Source organism: Capsicum annuum, chromosome 3 (assembly GCF_002878395.1).
Source record: "Capsicum annuum cultivar UCD-10X-F1 chromosome 3, UCD10Xv1.1, whole genome shotgun sequence".
Lineage (NCBI taxonomy): Eukaryota > Viridiplantae > Streptophyta > Magnoliopsida > Solanales > Solanaceae > Capsicum > Capsicum annuum.
The window spans coordinates 252,939,158-252,961,639 of NC_061113.1; the positions used below are offsets into that span (position 1 = coordinate 252,939,158).

The window sequence follows — 22,482 nt, forward strand, 5'->3', positions numbered from 1 at the left end:
CTCTAAACCACTATTAATATATGTAACGCCCCAAAAACGAGTCCTGGAGCGTCACACGGTGCTTGAGGCTACGAGTAGCCCCAAGCTAACCCTTTGAGCCATTTTCATTTAGTTCAACACGAATCAATGGGGTTTCCATAAATAACCCTCAAATATCAACAGAGTAATCATCATTCAAGAATAAAAGAATTTCAGAAAGATAATAAAATACGACTTATTAGTCAACTCCCAACATCTATACAAGTCTGACAAGCCTCTAAGAAAATTAATAAAACCAGCGAGCCATTGAGACATGCCCCAACTGACTCATACTCTGTTATCAAATTTAAACAATTTTGTGAAACCAACATCAGACATCACATCCTCAGAACATGAGGACTCACCATGACAGAGGATGTAGAACAATGTGCCCGAAGAATCACTGTCAAACCTGGAAATGAGCACCTGAACCTTCATTCTAAGAAAATGCAGCCCGCATCCGAAGATATGAGTCAGTACCATGGAAAGGAACCGAGTATATGGGGTGTATGCAGTTTTATAAACATCATCATCATAAATATTTATAAAAAATATGCAGGATGTATGAAAGACTCACATAGCCTGAAGAAAACCATCATAATCATGAGAGGATGAAATAAGTACAATAACACATGTGAGTCATCATATAATTTTTCAATCACTTTCAGTTCATCAAAAATATCAATTCTCATAATGTAAATATCATTTAAATCTTTCGAAAGAATAACTTTCATAATTCCACTTTCAAATCACTTTACCGCTCACCATAGACACAAGGAAACACACACACACTGGGAGATCCTATAACTGACATAAACCATCTGAGCTACATGGAGTCCAACGTACAACCCACGTTGGGGAGAGCTATCCTATCCTTGGCATCAGAGTAGGACTATCGATATCAAATCCACACAAACTCGTGATCACTATATAAATCAGCCTCAGGCTTACTCCTACGGGGGCACGTAGTTCTAGGGAAGTAAGGTCACTTTATACCTCCCACTATGTGCTAAAGATTTCTCCAAGACTTAGCTCAGATCATTTATAAGACAATCCCTGACAAAACAATTTCAGTAATATATAAATATACATCGGGAGCCATCATGCTTCTCATCTCTCAAAGTCAATCACGTTGTGTATTTCTATCACACTCGAATTCAAAACAACTCCATTAAGACCAAAGGGTTAAGTCATTCAAAATATCTGAAATATTCAACATCAATGTGCTTATAACACACACTTTCTCAAAAAAACACAATTTCCAATGGGGATTCACAACCCATATATCAAAATCAAGATAAATATCATTCAAGATTCATGCTTTATATCTCTACACATGTAAATTCATCTTTCAAAATCATAAACATCAAGATTTCATAATAATCATCATAAGATATGGGTTCATGCTTCAAATTCGTAAAAATCAAATAAAAATCATGCCTTTATAAAGAAAATTACTTTTGGGCACAAGAACAAAAGAGAGTTCTTGTTGAAAAACCCCAGATACCTTGAATGATGAACTTTAGATCGATACTCATTTTTCAGATGTTAATCGTGCCTTTAAATGATGGTTCTTAAAGTTCTTGAACTAGGAACTTGAAATCTTGAATAAATTTGCAGAATTAATGGTGAACTTTGGAGGTTCTTAAAGTTGGATGTAGGAGCTTAGGGTTTTCTTTTTGAGGAAATTTGATGAAATATAACATATAATGCTTCTAATAGACTTTAATATAGGGTTTGGATGGATTTTGGGTGAGGGGACATGACCAAAACGCCTCTAAAAAATTAAATAATTCTCGAATCTGTCCTTTGGTGAACTGTTTTGATAGTCTGAACTAGATCAACCATAATGTTTTACTCCAATACCCAAATTAGATGAAACCAATTTCATTAGAAAGAGGACTGTCATATCTTTCCATTGATACATAGTATCTCTATCAGATCATTTTGTATGAGGAGTTATGATTTTTTGAAGTTGACCCAAAAATTCACTTTTAATAGGCTGAAGTAGATCGACCATAACTTTTTGCTCCAATAGACAAATTGGATGAAACCAATTTCATTGGAAAGAGGACTCGCAGATATTTCCGTTGATATATAGTAGATCACCTAGATTATTATGTACAAGGGGTTATGATCATTTAAAGTTGGAGGAAAAATACGCCAGGCCTCAGTACTTTTTCCTGCACGTTTTACTATTCACTACTATTCACGGTTTGATCGGAATGTTCATAAATCGTTGCTCGGGTGTTCATTATGGATGATCCACATATCGTTGGAGATATTATTCCATACTCTACGCAATGGTGGGTCATAATCTAAGACATTCCGCACGGAAAATTTATAATTCATTCTAGAAGATAGAACCCAACACGTTTATGCACAAAATTTCAATGAAAAATTTCCCAGGGTATTGCAATATAACTCCCATGCGCTACCCAAAGAACATACACACACAAATTTCCACTAAAAATCACATATATCAAAAACTTGGCCCCAGATCTTACTTCACACTTATGGTCTTATCTAAAACAAGCATATTATAAAGCGTGAGTACATGAGTCATGAGCTACATGACCTCAATTTGGAGTTCATAACTTATGGAATGGGATTCCGACTTATGAATGAACTGAAACTACTCATTTTTGACCTTGAAGAGTACAAGATTCTCTATAATAAGCATTAACATAAATTTTAATCATTGGACTAAAACGTAAAGCATGAGTAGATATTGGGATAACTGGAAAAAAAAATATTGAGATAAGAATGGGTTGAGTCTCACCCTTACTTTTTGATGGTCTATATCATTATGACATCACGACTAGAATCTGAAAGACTGACTTGGTTATTCGCTCTATCATCTTCCCCTTAGCTTTAAGCCATTTTATTAAGTTTGGGAGATCCCTTACTAGACTCTAAACTGAAGTACACTCACTGCACTCTGGGGTCTGCAAAACTACTATACACGCATATCATGGCACTTAACCCGAATGACTACACCTGAAAGTGGATAATCCACTGTTAATACTACCTTCTGATACACTTTATCATTCTATAGACCCAGCAATCATCATATAATACTTGCACACTTACTAACTTCGGGTCATCATGAGTATCCCCATAGTCGGAGTGCACACCCTCTAGTGCTTTAACTCTTATTTCTATTAGCTCAACCTTCAGAAACTCAAACTTAGAATCTAGCACTCAACATGGATATCACTAATCCTTCAATGAATCATACTACTTCCGACATAGCCTACCAATATCGCGACTCCAAACTTACATCTCTCTACTATGAGAATTAGGATCATATAAAAAGGCTCAACACTATCAATCAAAACTCCTTAAATTGGCTATTTAGAACACCATATACCATCTAACTAGTCTTTCTCCACCTAGAAACTCAACGGTACCACTCGTGACACAAAACGTGTGATAGTCTTAGAAAATACCGCAACCTCAGATCACCTTGGGCATACTTCTACATTATATATGCAACATCATACTTCACTACGAATCAAATAAACTTAGGCTCTTGCATATACCATTCAATCCTATTATATTACTTCCATAAAACTAGTATCATTAACCAAGAAATCATCACATCTACCTTCATGGACATCAATTGTTCAAACTTAATATCTAATGCTAAACATGATTTACAACGCAACCTTATACATAGTTCTTACAAAACATACATCATTAATCTTAAGTCACTATTTTTACAACAACATTGTGACACTCAACGTCACAATCCATTAAAATCATCATGTTTTGGGCATGTTTCAGACTATTCGGGCGCATTTTCGAGCTTGGCGGGGCTTCGATAAATGCCCCGCATTGCTGCCAATGTTCCAGCACCTTCTAGATGGTAAAAATAGTCTGGAAGCACATTTATTAGACTTTAGGAAGTTAACACGGGCTGGTATGAAAGTGCAGATTTTCCAGCTTTAAAAGGTCCACAAAGGTTGGCATGCATGTGCAGAAATTTCAGCATGCATGTGCAGGATTTTCAGATTTTCAGCCTGTAGTTGATAATTGTATAGCTTGCATTGTTGTACCTTGTTGACTTAGGGACTTTTAGGTACTATAAATACATGTTGTAAGGCATCATAGGCATCAGCTCATACTTGTTTTATTCAGTAAATACCACCCATGAAGAATACAACATAATTTACTAGTCCATCAAATTGGGACATTCTACCCCAAATACCTGATTTTATCTAGATACTATCCACGACCAAAGCACCTTTATGACATTACTACTATACTTCAAAAATCTATTACATACCTTCTCACAAGTAGTACTAGTTTACAACTACCATGGAAAAGAAGGTCAAGGGGTAAAGTCACATAATAGACATGATCGACATTAATCTTATACTATAACCCCATACAATCTTATCTAATTATACGGCTTCTCACATCACGCTTACTTACCCAAGCATACATTTAGACTACCTTCAAATTTCACAAACAACCATGAGTCTATACTTACAACTTACTGGCTAATATAACCATTTTCACACTTCAAGCAACCGACAAATCACCCTAACTAACAACTCCTTATCTACCTTCTACTAAACAACACACAAGGATGAATCACCTCTTTACCAACTCAATTTCATGCAATAAATTCAGATATACATATATTAAACCAACACAAGAACAACAAGTTGGACAGCAAGTGGCTAGTGAATCGAAATAGGCCTCACACGGCTTCACTAGACTTTGATTTTGTATTTTGAACAAGAAAATGAGATGAATGACAAGTAAACTATGCTAGTGAATTGAAAGAGCCCCACACGGCTTCACTAGACTTTATTTTTTTTTCAACAACACCTTGATGACAAGATTACATGAGATAGAAATTTAATACGCAATATCCAATGAACTAAGAATACACATCTTACTCTATATAAATAAAATCGGAGTCAAACACTTCCTCCACAGACTACCATACCATCCACACATACTACTAGTTACCACATTAGTCTATCACCATAAGGGGGTAAATCATTCTCGAACATCGGTTATTCAACTAAAATATTTATTTACACAAAAGTCACCCTCACTCTGACTTCTAACTTTGTGACTTCACATCACCGACTTCTTGGTCTAATTTCACTATCAATAGGTCATGACAACAACACTTTAACGCATACTACTATTCGGGTGGAAATACAGTTCCAACATTCTACTACACATCATCCCCCCTTAAGCAAGACATTTGTAACATAAATTTGAAGGGGACTAAATGCAATTAATACCTCAAGATGAAAAGCATGATTCCATCAGGATCAATGTTTACATCGGAATCAATACACATTGAACCACTAATGAACTCTTCTCAAGTTCTTGCACAAATTTTAACTCTTAGATGGTTCAATCAGAAAGGACCATACCATTTAGATTCTAAACTTCTGCTCTTGAATCATCTCAATAATGAGACATATCTGAGGACATTAGAGTAAGGAAAGAATTTGGGATGAATTTTTACTTTCATATGGGCGATACCATAGCACGAATTAGAGTATGAAAGAGGAAAATTCTGAATCTATTGCATGAACTAGAACATGAAGAAAGAGAGACATTCCTAAACGCCTAGTAGCCTCCTGCTTATAAGTGTGGCGCGCTACACACCCATAAATAAGACTTTAACCGATGCAATTTCGCAGACACCCTGGGACCATGAACCGTGCTTTGATACCAAGTTTGTCACGATTCGAATCGGGACCCTGGCCGTAATGAGTATTCCCAAACCGTGAAGGCCCGGAATGCCCTTTGTCTATCTGGTAATCAAGCACAACATTCATATAATAAAAGATAATGCAGAAATAGAAATCTAATACGGAAACATGGTCAGTCTGAATGTGATCATAATACTGAAAAATTGAAATCCAAAATATATCTGGATAATAATAATGTCTGACTCAGTCTGTGAAATCTCTACGATAAACTAAATAAAACTGTCTGAAAACTAGGACAAGGCCCCCAGTAGACCAAAACATGACTAAAGATAAATATCTGAAAGTAAACAGGCCTTCTGGAATATAGAAGGCCCACCCCTACACACTCTGCTCTATGATCTGAAATATCTACTATTTATCTAGACCCCTAGACTGTGTCCTCAAAACCTGGAAGGAGGGGGGGTCAGCACAAATGTACTGGTGCGTGAAGCAATACAAAATAAAGTATTTGAACATATACATAATAGATGAGAGCAATTTTCATCAACACATCACGTATAAAATAGCTTCTGAAAACACATGGGCACTTTCTGAAAACATATAACCATGCTGTAACTTTCAAATTTTGATCTATGTATTACTTCTGAGTTAGGTTGTATCCCCTACAAGTCTGAAATTCCACGGGCGATATGGAATCCGCCATTGACTCAGCGGGGAAGCCTCCAACCTGAGTATGCCGTAAGGGTTAGAGTTCCTAAATCTGATACTCCACACGACACTTAATTCAGCGTATAATAATATACCCGGGTCAACAAACCACGGTTTTAGGCAATGAGTTGCTTGAAATCAAGCCCTCTTCATGAACCACCTTACATCTCTGTATGCCCATTTTTAACCTTTTCTGTACATGCAACATTCTGAATGTCTAAAATCATGATAGTCTGAAATGTCTATCAGTCCGAGTCTGATATGGCATTGGTTTAAATTGAAATAGTCATACTAAGACTTGCAATTCATAATTTCTGAGCCACAATACATTAAGCTAAATATTTCATTTAAAGCATAATGTAGACCACCAAAAACATGCAACTGATATAGAATATTTTGTGTTTCGAAACTCAAATCAAAATCATGCAAAAAACTTAATCAACATATGGTGGTCTAGTGCCTTTAGCAAATCCATGCACTCTTTCATTACATGCATTATGAACATTAAAAATTCATGCTAGATTCCCTCTTTAGTGATTTAAAACCACCTTTAAATCATAACAAGATTTCAATCATTTCATATAATGTTTTTCAAGGATGCATTGCAAAACAATTCATATGCTATGAGAAATCTAAAAAATTCATAATAGGAGGAAATTCACCAAAAATCATGCTCTCAACAAGAATTCATTCTTAAATACATGGTTTCATACATTCATATTCTCAAATCACTTTGGGAAAGGTCAAAAGATCAAAACAATGATGTTAAAATATTTAATACATAAATATATACATAGATTCAAAAACCCCATTCTAAATCATGATTTTTCTATGCCCATGAGAATTTAGGAAAACCCCACGTACCTCTACTTAATAAATTGAGGGATGATCCTTGAAGCCTACAATGTGGGGATTTCAAATCTCTAATTATCTTCCGAAACCCACGGTTGAATCTTGAGTTATTTGGGATTTTTGTTTGAAACCCTAAGGGGTGTTCTTGAGATAAAATTTGAGAAAAGGATTATATTTTGATGAATTGGGGGCTAAATCTGGTGTTATAGACGAAATTTGGGTGAGGTGAAATGACTAAATTGCCCCTAAGAAAACAAACAAAGTCGTAACTGTCCCTCAGTTGATAAACTGACAAGCTGATGTAAAACGGGTATAACTCCTTACTTAGATGTTGGATTTGGATGAAACCAGTTGAATTGGAAAGAAAAATCAAAGAGATTTCATTTGATAGGTAGCAGCTCTCCCAGTTCATTATATTCAGAGAGTTATTATCGTTTGAAGTTGACCCTGAAATGCTGAAAACTGGGCAACAGGCTATGCGTTTTGCTACTGTTTCGAAATCCAAATGCAGCCTTATGCATTGAAAAATGTTTCAAAACTTATCCGAGATGTACTATGAGCTTGTCAAATCGTAACGCAACTTGAAAATCTAAAAACAGAGGTCGGAAAGGTTGAAAAGTTGTATCTCAAAGATTGCTAGCTAAAATGACTCTAAGTCCTCATTACACTTAGAAAAATTTTCAAGTTTTTAAGTCTAAGAGAGCTCTATTAAAGGGTAATCCATGCACAACTTTTACGGGGTGTTACAATGTCCATATCAATATTCATAGAATCTGAGTTTGGTATGATAAGGTATAGAGTAATATTGATAAAAAAAATAGCATTTGAAAAAAACCAGTGTGCTTGAAATAACAGTTGAAAAATTCTGTTGAGCAGTTGAAATGCCAGAGTTAAATGACAGAGTGGTTACAAAGTATACTTGATAAATTTTGTTAATCAGAAGATTTGAATGTTATAGTTTATGTAAATTTTATATTTTACTACAATTAAAATTATTAATGAAATAATAATAATTCTGCATAATAGAAAAATCATGTATAGCATAGATGTTGAATTGTGGTAGTCTAATCATATTAAAGCAGGCTGATAAATAGTTGTACATCAATGAGTGGATTCAATATTTTATTTTTAAAATAAAATACTTTTTGGGCTGACAAAATTTACATATATCCATGGTATGCTGCAGAGACAAAATAAAAACATTATTATTTTTAAAATAATGTGATGAGTGGATTCAATATGTAGAGATAGGAAATAACTCTCAGCTTAATAATCATTCGAAAGGACAAATATTTCTGTATATTTCTGTTTATTGTGTCATTATTTTGGTTTGAATAAATTTATATATATCTATGGTTTGCTGCAGGGTTGGAATTGCAACCTCCTTCAAGATCGGGCTCTAGTCAACCTATGGCTTAACCCATAGGCAATGTACAGAGTTATGTCAGTGTTCCTAAACGTTTGTTTTATTTAATACGCCAACCATTCCCTCCTAATTATATGCACTCTTCACATAAGTGGTTATCCAATCTTGTAATGCTATTAATGTGGTACCTACACATGCAGAAATTGATAGTAGTAAAATAATAGATGGAGTATAACATGAATCCGTGGAGCTTGAGAAGAGTAACATCCTTTTAATGGGGTCAACAAATTCAGGTAATCTTTATAATTGTCACTGCTCTTCTTGATGTCTAAAATGTGGTAAAGAAGCATTTTAAAATAACATAGCTTTAAAGTATAGAACTTTAGATTCTTCAACAGAGAAATTCCCCTTCCCCACTCACCTTTCTCCCGCTTTATTTTTTTTTTTTTTTTTTTTTTTTTTAATTTTTTCAGAAGTTATGTTGAGGTGCTATTCACTTATAGTGGTTATATGATGCATTCATTATCTGCTTCATAATGTCAAATAACTCTATACATGTTCACTGATAAGTAGATAATATTTGACTTTGTATTTAAAGTTCAAAGTCATTTGGGCATTTGAATTCATTTCATGGTCTTGAAACTTCAGTTTCACCTGATCTGAAGTTTGGGCATTTGAATTCAAGGACCCCATGGTAGTGAGTGCGACTCAAAAACTCTTTCAAACTGCTGCTTTGTCGCATGCTAAAAGAGTTTCAGGTAATAACTACGACAGAGATGTAGGGAGGAGGGAGGCGAAAATGTTACTTCCAATTGACACACAAACCTGTCAACTCTTGTCCATACTCTCCAACTGGAACTTGATTTGTTCCTTTACTTTTGATTCAGATTTGATCCTAACACTTTTAATTCAGATTTGATCATATACACTCTTGTCTAATGATGGAGTCGTATTTCATGATCTGATGAATTATATATTTTCCTGCTATTTTTTAGGGCCGGGAGTGTAATATATGGCAACAACGAAGAGGGCATGGTTAGGGTGAGAACATTTAAAGATGGAAAGATCAGGGTCTCAGGAGATGGACTTCTTGAACATGATGATAAATGCAATCCAATATCCGGAGATGTTCGAAACCACTGGGCAGGCTACTCTCTCTTGCAGGCCTTGTTTGTGAAGGAACATAATGCCATATGTGCTATGCTGAAAATAGGTTAATGAAGTACCGAAGATTCTCTTTTCTGTGGTCATATTTGCTGAATGGAAATGAAAAGCTTAATTGTGGATAAAAATGAGCATGTACTCTGAAATTTTACGGTTAGCCAGGCTAATTTTGCACCTAAGAGAACTTTTGCTTAAAGATATGATTTTTTTCTCAGGAACATTAACCTGAATTTGATGAAGAAAAGCTGTACCGGCATGCAAGATTGATAACTTCAGCAGTCATTGATAAAATCCACACGATTGATTTTTTGATTGAAATTGTTAAGACTGATACTCTCAAAGCAGGAATGAGGGTCAACTCGTAAGCCCACTGTTATTAGTACTTGATAAAATCTATGTCATCGAACCTGTGTCAGATCCCTAAAAAGTAATGCACTTTTGGTTGATCTGACACGGGTGCTGCATCATTTTTTGGAGGATACTAGCAAAGATAGTGCAAAAAACATGGGGGAGGATAGAGTACTGAATGGATATTACCCCCAAGCTATCTGCTATAACTGTTGTTGAACTAACAAATAGCTCCCAGTTATCATTTTCCAATGAGTTGTCATGATAAACCAAAATGTTGTGCATCATGCTTGTCTTGTCTCAGTTGATTTCTTGATTTCTTAATCAACCAAAATTCTACTTGATTTCTTTGAATCGTCGAGGGTAAACATCTTGCAATATCTATAATTTTGTCGCATTTACGGACATCATTTCCATTGTTTCAAAATTCTCTTGTACAATTTGAGTTTTTTTTGTAAATAGTCTCATTTTCTATAACATCTAGCCACTTAATGGTGAAGGATACTATGACCATTATTGGCCCTCAAAATTATGTTATAGCTCATGTGGTATCAAACATTGAAAAGAGTTGCAGGTCCCTCTATTGTCATTTGCAGCCACAGACCCCACTCTTTCTTCGCTTCAGTACCGTTTTTTTGTTAGAACTTCCCCAATGATAAGTTTCACAGGGAAGTAATAGCTGAAATGATTTACTTTTACTTCTCTAACTATAGGAAAGCCAAGATTTGGTTCAAACGTACATATATTTATTATACTATGCCTGTCATGAAAATTTACTGGTTATAGTAGCATATTTGATATGAATGAACGATTGTCTACTTCGCATTAATTTCATTTTCTTTTGATTTGTCAGCTACCATGAAGGCTTTAAGTAATGGTGGAAGTTGGAAATTTTTAAATGATTAGTCTTGAATGCTATTTCTGTCAACAGGTACAAATTAAAGTTTAATATAAATATTACTTTCTGTTTATTATAAATATTACTTTCACTTCTTATGCCATTTTGTACAAAGTGGAAGAAATTCTTAAGATGTGAAACACAATTTGCATAGGTGAGAACATACATTTATTTCTCAAGAGTTAATAAACATAATAAGATTAACAAACATATTAGGATACAAATATCTACAGATGAAATCCACAATATCTAATTATTATCTAGATTACTATTTATATGCTAAAGTACAGAAATAATATGACAAAAGTCATTTAAATGCAGCAAATGATGGCTTCTTTTCGCTTTTAAAACATCTGCGAACTTTGTTTCTTGAGTGATAATATTTGGCATCTTCATCATCTATGACTGATTTACCCTTTTTTGATGATTCAGTCCTTTTTGCAAATGTCTTCAATGGAGTTAACATGTCAGTGTCAAGCATGGATTCCTATTGCAAATAAAAAATTTGAAAGTTAGATAGAATAATATATAATAAATATTTTTCACAGGTATTTAGCAAATATTATATTTATCAATATGTAAAAGTAAATTAAATGTGTAATTACATTGAATTCCTTTTCTTCAGCTGAAACTTGATTGTTGAATTCTTGGTCCTTTACAACATAGTATAAAATTAAAATAAAACATAAGTATAAAAATACTTGTAAATAAGAAGTTTCTAAGGAAAGTTCACATACAGGGTATATATCTGATTCTTTAGGAGGTACGTCTTATAGGAATCAAAGGAGATGACTCAACTTAAATGTACGTCTTATAGGAATCAAAGGAGATGACTCGACTAAAAGATACGTCTTATAGGAATCAAAGTTAATGACTCAACTAGAAGGTACATCTTTCAAGAGTCAAAGGGAATGACTCTACTAGAGGGTACATCTTCTAGGAGTGAAGGTTCAATTTAAGAAGTGTATCTTTAATACCCCGGGAAATTTTTCTTTGAAATTTTGTGCGTAAACGTGTTGGGTTATATCTTCTAGAATGAATTATAAATTTTCCATGTGGAATTTCTTAGACTATGACCCACCATTACGTAGACTATTGAATAAGCTTTCCAAAGATATGTGGATCATCTAAAACGTACACCCGAGCGATGAGTTATGAACATTCCGATCGAACCATGAATAGTAGTAAATAGTAAAACGTGTAGGAAAAAGTACTGAGGCCTGACGTATTTTTGCTCCAACTTTAAATGATCATAACTCCTTGTACATAATGATCGGGGTGATCTACTATATATCAATGGAAATCTCTACGAGTCCTCTTTCCAATAAAATTAATTTCATCCAATTTTTCTATTAGAGCAAAAAGTTATGGTCGATCTACTTCAGCCTACCAAAAGCCAATTTTTGGGTCAACTTCAAATGATCATAACTCCTCATACACAATGATCTGGGTAAGATACTATATATCAACGGAAAGATATGAGAGTCCTCTTTCTAATGAAATTGGTTTTATCCAATTTGGATATCGGAGTAAAACGTTATGGTTGATCTACTTCAGACTATCAAAACAGTCCACCAAAGGACAGATTCGAGAATTATTTGATTTTTAGGGGCGTTTTGGTCATTCCCCCTCACCCAAAATCCATCCAAACCCTATATTAAAGCCTATTAGAAGTATTATATGTTATATTTCATCAAATTCCTTTTAAAAAAAAACCCTAAGCTCCTACATCCAACTTCAAGAACCTCCAAAGTTCACCATTAATTCTGCAAATTTATTCAAGATTCCAAGTTCCTAGTTCAAGAACTCCAAGAACCATCATTCAAAAGCACGATTAACATCTCAAAAATGAGTATCGATCTAAAGTTCAGTATTCAAGGTATGTGGGGTTTTTCAACAAGAACTCTCTTTCGTTCTTGTGGCTAAAAGTAATTTTCTTTACAAAGGCATGATTTTTATTTGATTTTTACGAATTTGAGGCATGAACCCACATCTTATGATGATTATTATTAAATTTTGATGTTTATGATTTTGAAAGATGAATTTACATTTGTGGAGATATAAAGCATGAATCTTGAACGATATTTATCATGATTTTGATATTTGGGTCGTGAATCACCATTGGAAATTGTGTTTTCTTGAGAAAGTGTGTGTTATAAGCATGTTGATGTTGAATATTTGAGATATTTTGAATGATTTGACCCTTTGGTTTTAATGGAGTTGTTTTGAACTTAAGTGTAAAAGAAATCCACAATGTGGTTGATTTTGATAGATGGGAAGCATGATGGCTCCTGATGTATATTTATTTATTACTGAAATTGTTTTGTTGTGGATTGTCTTTGAAATGATTTGAGCTAAGTCTGGGAGAAATCTTTAGCGCCGAGTAGGATGTATAAAGTGACCTTACTTTCCTAGAATTACGTGCCCCAATAGGAGTGAGCCTGAGGCTGATTTATATAGTGATCACTAGTTTGTGTCGATTTGATATCGATAGTCCTACTCCGATGGCAAGGATAGGAAGGATCTCCCCAATGTGGATTGTATATTAGACTCCATGTAGCTCACATGGTTTATGTCGGTTATAGGATCTCCCAGTGTGTGTGTGTGTTTCCTTGTGTCTATGGTGAATGGTGAAGTGATTTGAAAGCAGAAATGTGAAAGTTATTCTTTCAAAAGATTTAAATGATAGTTACATTATGAGAATTGATATTCTTGATGAACTGAAAGTGATTGACATATTATATGATGACGCACATGTGTTATTGTACTTATTTCATCCTCTCATGTGTTCTGAGGACGTGATGTCTGATGTTGGTTTCACGGAATTATTTACCTTTGATAACTGAGTATGAGTCAGTTGGGGCATGTCTCAATGGCTCGCTGGTTTTATTGATTTACTTAGAGGCTTGTCAGACTAGTATAGATGTTGGGAGTTGACTAATAAGTCGTATTTTGTTATCTTTCTGAAATTCTTTTATTCTTGGATGATGATTACTCTGTTGATATTTAAGGGTTATTAATGGAAACCCCGTTGATTTGTGTTGAACTGAATAAAAGTGGCTCAAAGGGTTCTACTCGTAGCCTCAAGCACCATGTGACGCTCTGGAACCCTTTTTCTGGGGTGTTACAGTATCACCCACCAAATGAAAACTGAAATCCCTGGACAAGAAAGTATGTCTCCGAGGGATATAAGATGATGAATTTTACCATGATTTGATTATCAAACCTATGTAGGAAGATTGCTTCGTGCATTTGTAAAAGTGAGGCATTGCAGGCCTTGATATTTATGCTCTGAAGTCCTTGCTTTGAAGGCAATATGTTTCCTATTTCATCAAAGAAAACTTGTGAGTTAAAAAAAACATGGTGGATGGCTTGTGGCTTTAGCTTTCGCGGCAATCGCTCTTGCTCCAGTCACATTTAACCTTGCTTCTAACCACTAACATATGTCATTGAATTGTTGCATCAGTTATCCAAACTTATATTAGGAAGAGTGACTCTGCCACAAACACAGTATCTCTGCTTTTCTATGTTTCTCAGTTAAACCCTTTGAACTATGGTATTTCTATGGGTTCCCAGACTTATCTGTTGACAAAACTTTCTGCATGCCCTTTTATTTCTCACAATCATGCCTCTTTCATGTGCTAGGTTTTGTCTTTCTTTGTGCAACTAAAGTAGCTGATAGCCAGTTTTGAAATCTTTTCTAACTTGTTTTGACACGGACTTGACTCAAAAACAAGAAACGAAAAAAAAGAACGACCTTTTTTTTCTGGATAACTGACTCAAGAAAGATAAAATAAAAATAAAGAGAAGTCGAGTCATTCCCTTTGATTCCTTTAAGATGTACCTTTTAGTTGAGTCATCCCCTTTGACCCTAAGAAGACTTACCTTTTAGTCAAGTCATCCCCCTTGACTCCTATAAGACGTACCTTTTAGTCGAGTCATCCCCCTTGATTTCTATAAGACATATCTTTTAGTCGAGTCATTCCCTTTGATTCCTATAAGACGTACATTTTAGTCGAGTCATTCCCTTTGATTCCTATAAGACGTACCTTTTAGTTGAGTCATTCCCTTTGACCCCTAGAAGACATACCTTTTAGTTGAATTATTCGCTTGATTCCTATAATACGTACCTATTAGTCGAGTCATTCCCTTTGATTCCTATAAGACGTACCTTTTAGTCGAGTCATTTCCCTGGATTCCTATAAGACGTCTCTTTTAGTCGAGTCATCCCCCTTGATTCCTATAAGACGTACCTTTTAGTTGAGTCATTCCCCTTGATTCCTATAAGACTTACCTTTTAGTTGAGTCATTCCCCTTGATTCCTATAAGACGTACTTTTTAGTCGAGTCATTCCCTTTGATTCCTATAAGACGTACCTTTTAGACGAGTTATTTCCTTTTCCCCCTAGAAGATGTACCTTTTAGTCGAGACATTCCCTTTAATTCCTATAAGACGTACCTTTTAGTCAAGTCATTCCCTTTGACCCCTAGAAGACATACGTTTTAGTTGAGTCATTCCCTTTTATTTCTATAAGACGTACCTTTTAGTCGAGTCATTCCCTTTGATTCCTATAAGATGTACCTTTTAGTCGAGTCATTCCCTTTGATTCCTATAAGACGTACCTTTTAGTCGAGTCATCTCCTTTGATTCCTACAAGACATACCTTTTAGTCTAGTCATACCCTTTGATTCCTAGAAGACCTACCTTTTAGTCGAATCATCCTCTTGATTCCTATAAGACGTACCTTTTAGTTGAGTCATTACCTTTGATTCTTATAAGACATATCTTTTAGTCGAGTCATTTCCCTGGATTCCTATAAGACGTACCTTTTAGTTGAGTCATCTCCCTTGATTCCTATAAGATATATCTTTAGTCAAGTCATTCTCCTTGACCCCTAGAAGACTTAACTTTTAGTTGAGTTAATTCCTTTGATTACTATCAGACTCACCTTATAGTCGAGTCATTCTCCTTGATTCCTTTAATGATGTGACTTTGGAAAAAGTCCTTTGATGATAAACTGGGGCAAAATTTAATTCTTGTGTTGGAACTTTACTTTCCTGGTATATGAAATCTCTTTATAATAATCTTTGTTTGGGATAATTTTCTTTCTAGTTTTGATGTGATTTTAGGAGCCTTCCCGAAGCACAGGGCGAATAAATGGATAGTCAAGCAGTAAGTTGAAGAAATTGAAAGTCAAGCAACAAGATAAAGAAGTTGAAAGTCAAGTAACAAAGTGAAGAAAATGAAAGTCAATAGATCGAAAATAGCAAGTCAGGAGCCCGCCTATAGAACAGGGTGATGAAATTGAAAACCAAGCAACAAGTTGAAGAAATTTCAAATCAGGAGCCCACCTGAAGAATAGGGTGATGAAACTCAAGTGAAGGATCCAACAGAAGCTGCGTAGATAGGATTTTGTAATTTCATTTATGTTTTTAACTTGTAATTTTCATTTTTGATGTAATAACAAAGCCATGGACCAGAACCTCGATGGAACCTCACTCGACTCTCCAATTTCCTTGCAATCCTTTGATACACCGTCACTTGATTCCTCCATAACTTGGGTGGGTAGGATGGCTTAAGTCAGAACTCGGTTGTTCTTCTTCTTTCTATTTGTTCCTTTAAATAATGGTCGGGATAAAATTTTGTCTTGTTGTCTACTTCTTTGTTTGAAAACACTTCGTGTTTACATTCAAAGGGGGCATGATGTAGCCACCTAATTTTGTCCCTCCCCGACATTGTTTTTACCCATTTTTACTTTATCCTACCATGCACCCTCACCCATGTAATTATACCCCAGAAAAATACAAAATAACAAAATTCAATAAATCCCTAACCTTATCCCAACAAACTTTATCTTATACCCTACCCTACCTACCTCACTCACCCCGACCCTTACATTTTTTATTCCTTTTAACCAATATACAAATACAGACAAAAAAGATTTTTCTTTTTTTTCGGGAGGGGGGATATTTTTCTTTCTTCTCCATTGATAGACACATAGGTACAGAGAGAGAGAGACACGAATAGAAAGGGAGAGCACACACTCATTCACCTTCTTATTCATGGACACACTAACAAAATATAGGGAGGAGGAGACCACCTTCATCACAAAATCCACACACCCACCTCACCAAAAATCTCAACCACACACTCACAACTCATGAAATAGACACTGCCATCGGATACACACACATAATTCGGTCAATAGATAGTGAGATTGAGAGAGAAATAGTGACGAAGAACTGAGATCGGGAGAAGGGGGTCCGGAGAACACTGTTCCTGTAATTGTTCGCTAGAATCAGTCACTATTTTACGGTATGAAAGCATCATTAATCCGTTGCTTGCTCCTCTCAATGTCAGAAAACATAAATCAACTATCAAGCTAGCTGAAATCGGCCTGCTTAGCTTGATTCCGATGATATTGGGGGTAGCTCCGGCGACGGGTCCACCAAAAATATGACATCATTGACTCTTTTATTCTAAGTTCAACTTGAAATTGGTTCATCATCGCTATTCTGTTTGAATTTTCATCCCGTTTTGGCTAGTTGGGTATTCTTCATGGGTCTTCGTACTGATTTTGGGAAACTTAATTACTGGTTTGGAATTCAGATCCATTCGTGTCTATCGATTTGTCGCTATTAGTTTCGAGCTTTGATTTATCAATTAATGAGTTGGATTAGTCGCAGCTGAGGTTATTCCATACAAAATTCCAAGTTTGGGCTTCTTTAATATTACTACTAACCAAAATTGATTATTGGAAGGTCTATTTCTTTAGCTCATTCTCTTTACTTTATCGGAACTTGTTGAATGGCCATGATTGTGTTATGGGTGATTATGATTGTTTGATGTTGTTGATTCTATGACCATGATGCTTGTTGATTCGATTTTGGTAGTTTGAGGAATGAATTTGATCATGTTTTAATGGCGATTGATAAAAAAGGGAAAATGGGTGGTGGAATTGAAAATTAACGAAAAGATTAGATTCAGATCAAGTTTGATTGATTGTTGATATGAAACATGAAATTATTATGAGAAGTTGAAATGGATAGGCCAATGTAGGTTCGGGTAGGAAAATTAAGGACTAAGCTTTGTTTGAATGAATGTTGGAAATTTTGTGGAATGTTTGAAATTTTGTTGAATAGTTTGATTTTCTCGCACTAAAAATGTATTCATTTGGTCAAGGAATGCCCCGAGGGATTTGTATTGATTTATCCGGGGAATTCTCTGATGTATCATGTACGCAAAGGAGGTTCGTGATCAAGGCCCAGGGCATCGGGTAAAGAATTGGAGCATAGTTTAGAATTAGTTTAGAATAGGATTTATATTTTCGCATTTTTTTATTTTGGATTGTATAATTGGACTGGACACTAAATTTTGAATTATTTTGTTCTGTTTGCTTGCTTGATTGTTTTTCCGTGCTTTGTGCAGTTTGTGCAATTGTAATGTCAAAGTTAGTCGATACGCTCTACCAAGCGACCGTGGTTGTACCACGGGATCGAGGGGTGCCTAACACCTTCCCCTCGGTCAACAGAATTCCTTAGACGGAATCTCTGATTGTGGATCAGTTTTAAAGAGTCAAATCTATTTTTGAAAAAGGATATCCAAGGGAGACTTGGCACACCCGATTTATGCCAAGTGGCATCTCTGAGTTTTGAATATAAAAAGTCCTTTTCGAAACAAATATTTATTTTGTCACTTCAATAATAAAAACCCTTTCGAACCTTAAAAATCATTTTCTTTTTGGTAAAAAAAAGGGGCGTGACAATATTAAAGTTATTTTTCTTAAAAATAATTAATTAGAGCATGATAGAAAATTAATTTTTTTATGAAAAAAGATATAAGAAGAGGACAGATCAAAACAAGTAATGAATCTTAGGAGATGTTGGCGAACACTTACATTTAGATGATTAGTGGACACAATTCTTGAGGAGCTAGTAGTTTTCATGCACTTGGTGCTTGATGATAGACCAAGAGCTTCTGAAATAGGTAGGTATCTTGTTGTCGTGGTCTGTTCCTCTTTTTTCCAGTTAATAAAATGGCTACCAAGAAACTTACCATGGTTCTTTGGTGGCACAGAACTCTGAAAAACCTTTGCAGGAGCATGTAACTTGGATTCAGAACACTCATTTTCTAGTCCACATGATAAAGACATTACTTGCTTGCCCTTATCACATTCTTCATTGCAATAATCCTCTTGAGCATCTTCGTACAATAATCTCGTATGTAATATCTAAAAGGAGGAGAAAAGATAGAATTTATAAAAACGGAAAAAGGACTACATATGCATAAAAGGTAAAGGCAGTATATAAGAGAATTAAATGCTACAACATGGTAATGGAAGAATCAATGTATCCTTTAGGTGGAACCTTGTAACGATCCAAAATCGTCTCCCGGGACGTCATATGGTGCCTAAGGCTACGAGTAGCCCCAAGCTAACCCTTAGAGTCGGTTTCTACCAATGACACTCAATTCAAGATAAGAATGGACTCAACATTAGCATAGTCATATCAGATGAAAGGAAATATGGAAAAGATACTCGGTCCATAAGACCACAATATAGAGAAATCTCAACAAAACCATAATATCAAACCCTCGACACACCACAAGTCTGACACTAGTCTGACAAGCCTCTACAAATCAAAATCTAGAGAGCCGCTAGGACAGGTCCCTAACTGACTCGAAATGAACTGAAGATAAAACATAGCCTCTCAAGTACGGTAAATATCTGAAGATCGGTCCTCAAATCATGAGGAATCACCAATATAGAAAACGTAGGCAAGGTACTCGAAGAATCACGGGCAAGGCTGGGACTGAGCACCTGAACCTACATTATGACACCATGTAGCACATAGACATATATGTGGATAGTACTTGGAATGTACTGAGTATGCGGTGGTGAATGCATATGAATAAAATATTAACAATCTTCTTTAATCAAATCATGTATACATTATGAGACGACTCACATAGCTTGAACAAGTTTAAAATATAAAGCTCATAAGTCATGTAGAATGGATCATATAACAGAAATCTCGTGAGTCATCATTTTTTAATCTCAAAATTCAAAATCTTCTCTTGTTCTCAATACCCAAAGGCTAAGGGACTTTAAACAATACTTTCAACTCATGCATAAGTCTCATGGAGGGTAAAACTTCTTCAATGCTCAATATTTCATAACTATTTAGAACTTATATACTTGGAATTCAGAATCATATAACTTGAAAACATACTTGAAGGCATTTAGGAAAATATCTCATCTCAAGCTTTAGGGAAATCACTCCATCTCAAATGGAAAGGAATTCTATTTTATGGAAACAACTTATCTCAAGGCTTTATAAAAAGTGCTATAACAAGAGAAGATGCTTTCATTTAGGAAATAACTCACATCAAGAAAATACTTTAGTTGGGGAAAAATCTTTGAAATTCAACCATTTGGGGAAATAGCTTATAGGGAAGGAAAATAAATATTTGATCTCGAAGTTTAAATGTCAAGGAAGGTTCTCGTAACCGACATAAACCTTGAGAGATACATAGAGTCCAACGTTTTGTCCTCCTAAGGAAGACACACCACATTGGGGAGGAGTGCCATACTCTTACCAGGGAGTATAACCTAGGTCTAGTGATCACTAAACGAAACTCGGCCTTGGGCTCAATCATAATCATCGTAAACTCGGCCTCAATACCAACCTACGGTGGCACGTAGTTTTGGGGGTAGGAAACTGTAGTAACTTACCCACTCGGTGATAAATAATACTCCCTTTAGATTATCTACGCTCATCTCATAAAAATACACTTTTAGAACAATCACATGGTTCACCACGAAACCAATAATCAAATCGATAATCTCATATAGTGAAGTGGATTTCAAAGCTCAAGGACCATTAGGTCAATTCATTTCTTAATCATCTCAGAATACTCAAAACATGGGTGCTCATAGCACAAGAGTTCATAATTCCACAAGTCTCAAATAGCGCTTACTAACCTATTATTCAATCTCAAGTTAAAGCTTATCAAAAGCATAATATATAGCATATAGATTCATAAATCATGTGGAAATCTGAGAATTTCAGCAAGTTACCTCAAAATCTCAATATAGCCATATGTTTCAATATCTCAACAATGCAAATATTAGCTTATCAAGGAGTGAAATCATGGGTTTTATACCCAGCTGTAAATACTCAAGAAAACATGTAGAAATCATGCCATTTGACTCTTAATTCATGAGAAATATCAATATACTGCATTCAATAATAATGTGTGAAAAACCCAATTCAAATTCATGTAAAAACCATATATATTTCAAGAATTTCATGATGTAAATAGCCTTTTGGGCACAAGGGTGAAAGGTTTACCCTTGTTCAAAAACCCCACATACCTTGAGTTAGAAGTTTTGGATGAGATCTCACTTTTGGGACTTTATTCTTGGTCTAGAATGAGGGTTCTTGAAATCCTTTACTTGGAAACCTTGAATCTTGACTCAATTTAGAAAATCCATAGTGGATTTTTGAGATTCATGGAAGAGGTTTTGGATATTTAGGGTTCTTATTGAGAGAAAACTTGATAAAACCCTTATAGGATGCCAGAAAAAGGCTTTGATTTAGTGTTTCCACGATTTTATAGGCTTGGTAAAAAGGTCCAAAACGCCCTTTTAAACATCTGTGCGAAACTAAAAAAATTGAATTGGAATCCGATTTTTCTGGCCTCCGCGATGCGCCATTGGAATTTCCAACTGGTTGGGACCTGGGACTCTTTCACTATGTGCCACAATTGTGGAGTCCCACTAAAAATTTACAATTTCTAAATTCACCCTCTCCGTGATGCACTAGGCTCTCAAATGATGCAGTTTTACGACGAAGGCTTAAATTGGCCATAACTTCTTACCCGAGTGTCTGATTTGGGAAAATCTCATATTGATGGAAATCTTATTAGATTTTCCACGTGATAAAAAGTAGACATTAAGGAAATTCTATTTGGTTAACACGTTACTCACTTAGGAAGCCACTTCTCAATCTTTTAGGGTCGGGATCACGTCTCACTCAATACGCCCTAAGGTTCAGACTACGAGGGAACATTGCAGGACCTTACAATATCTCCCCTTTGGGAACATTCATTCTTGAATGTCGCTAGTTAGGCTAGGAATACAAGATAAATAGAGTACAAATATTCCAAACAATTACTAAATGATTCAAGGTCTTCCTACACTCATGACCACTCCGGATATCGCAAGAACTCATACAAAGATAGATACATAGCTGAACTTTGATTAGAAAAGCTGAATCAAGGAAGAATGGTACCTTTGGATTGATCTAAACTTATGGAAAAGAGGTGCGGGTATTTGGCTCGCATGTATGCTTCTACATCCCAAGTAGCACCCTCAACAGATTGGTTCCTCCACAAAACTTTGACCAAGGGAACTTCTTTGTTCCTTAGTCTACGGA

General features: G+C 35.4%; 1 protein-coding gene across 1 annotated transcript in view; it reads right to left on the bottom strand.

The window, feature by feature from the left end:
- Positions 1-11,284: 11,284 nt before the first annotated feature.
- The window catches only part of LOC107865921, a 23,100-nt gene continuing 11,902 nt past the window's right edge, over positions 11,285-22,482 (bottom strand). Inside the window, exons 2-3 of the mRNA XM_047408764.1 lie at positions 18,942-19,274; positions 11,285-11,531 (exon numbers count right to left, since the gene is read on the bottom strand). Of these exons, the coding sequence (XP_047264720.1) occupies positions 11,352-11,531; positions 18,942-19,274 (513 nt within the window). The 3' untranslated portion in view covers positions 11,285-11,351. The remainder of the gene's footprint in view (positions 11,532-18,941; positions 19,275-22,482) is intronic.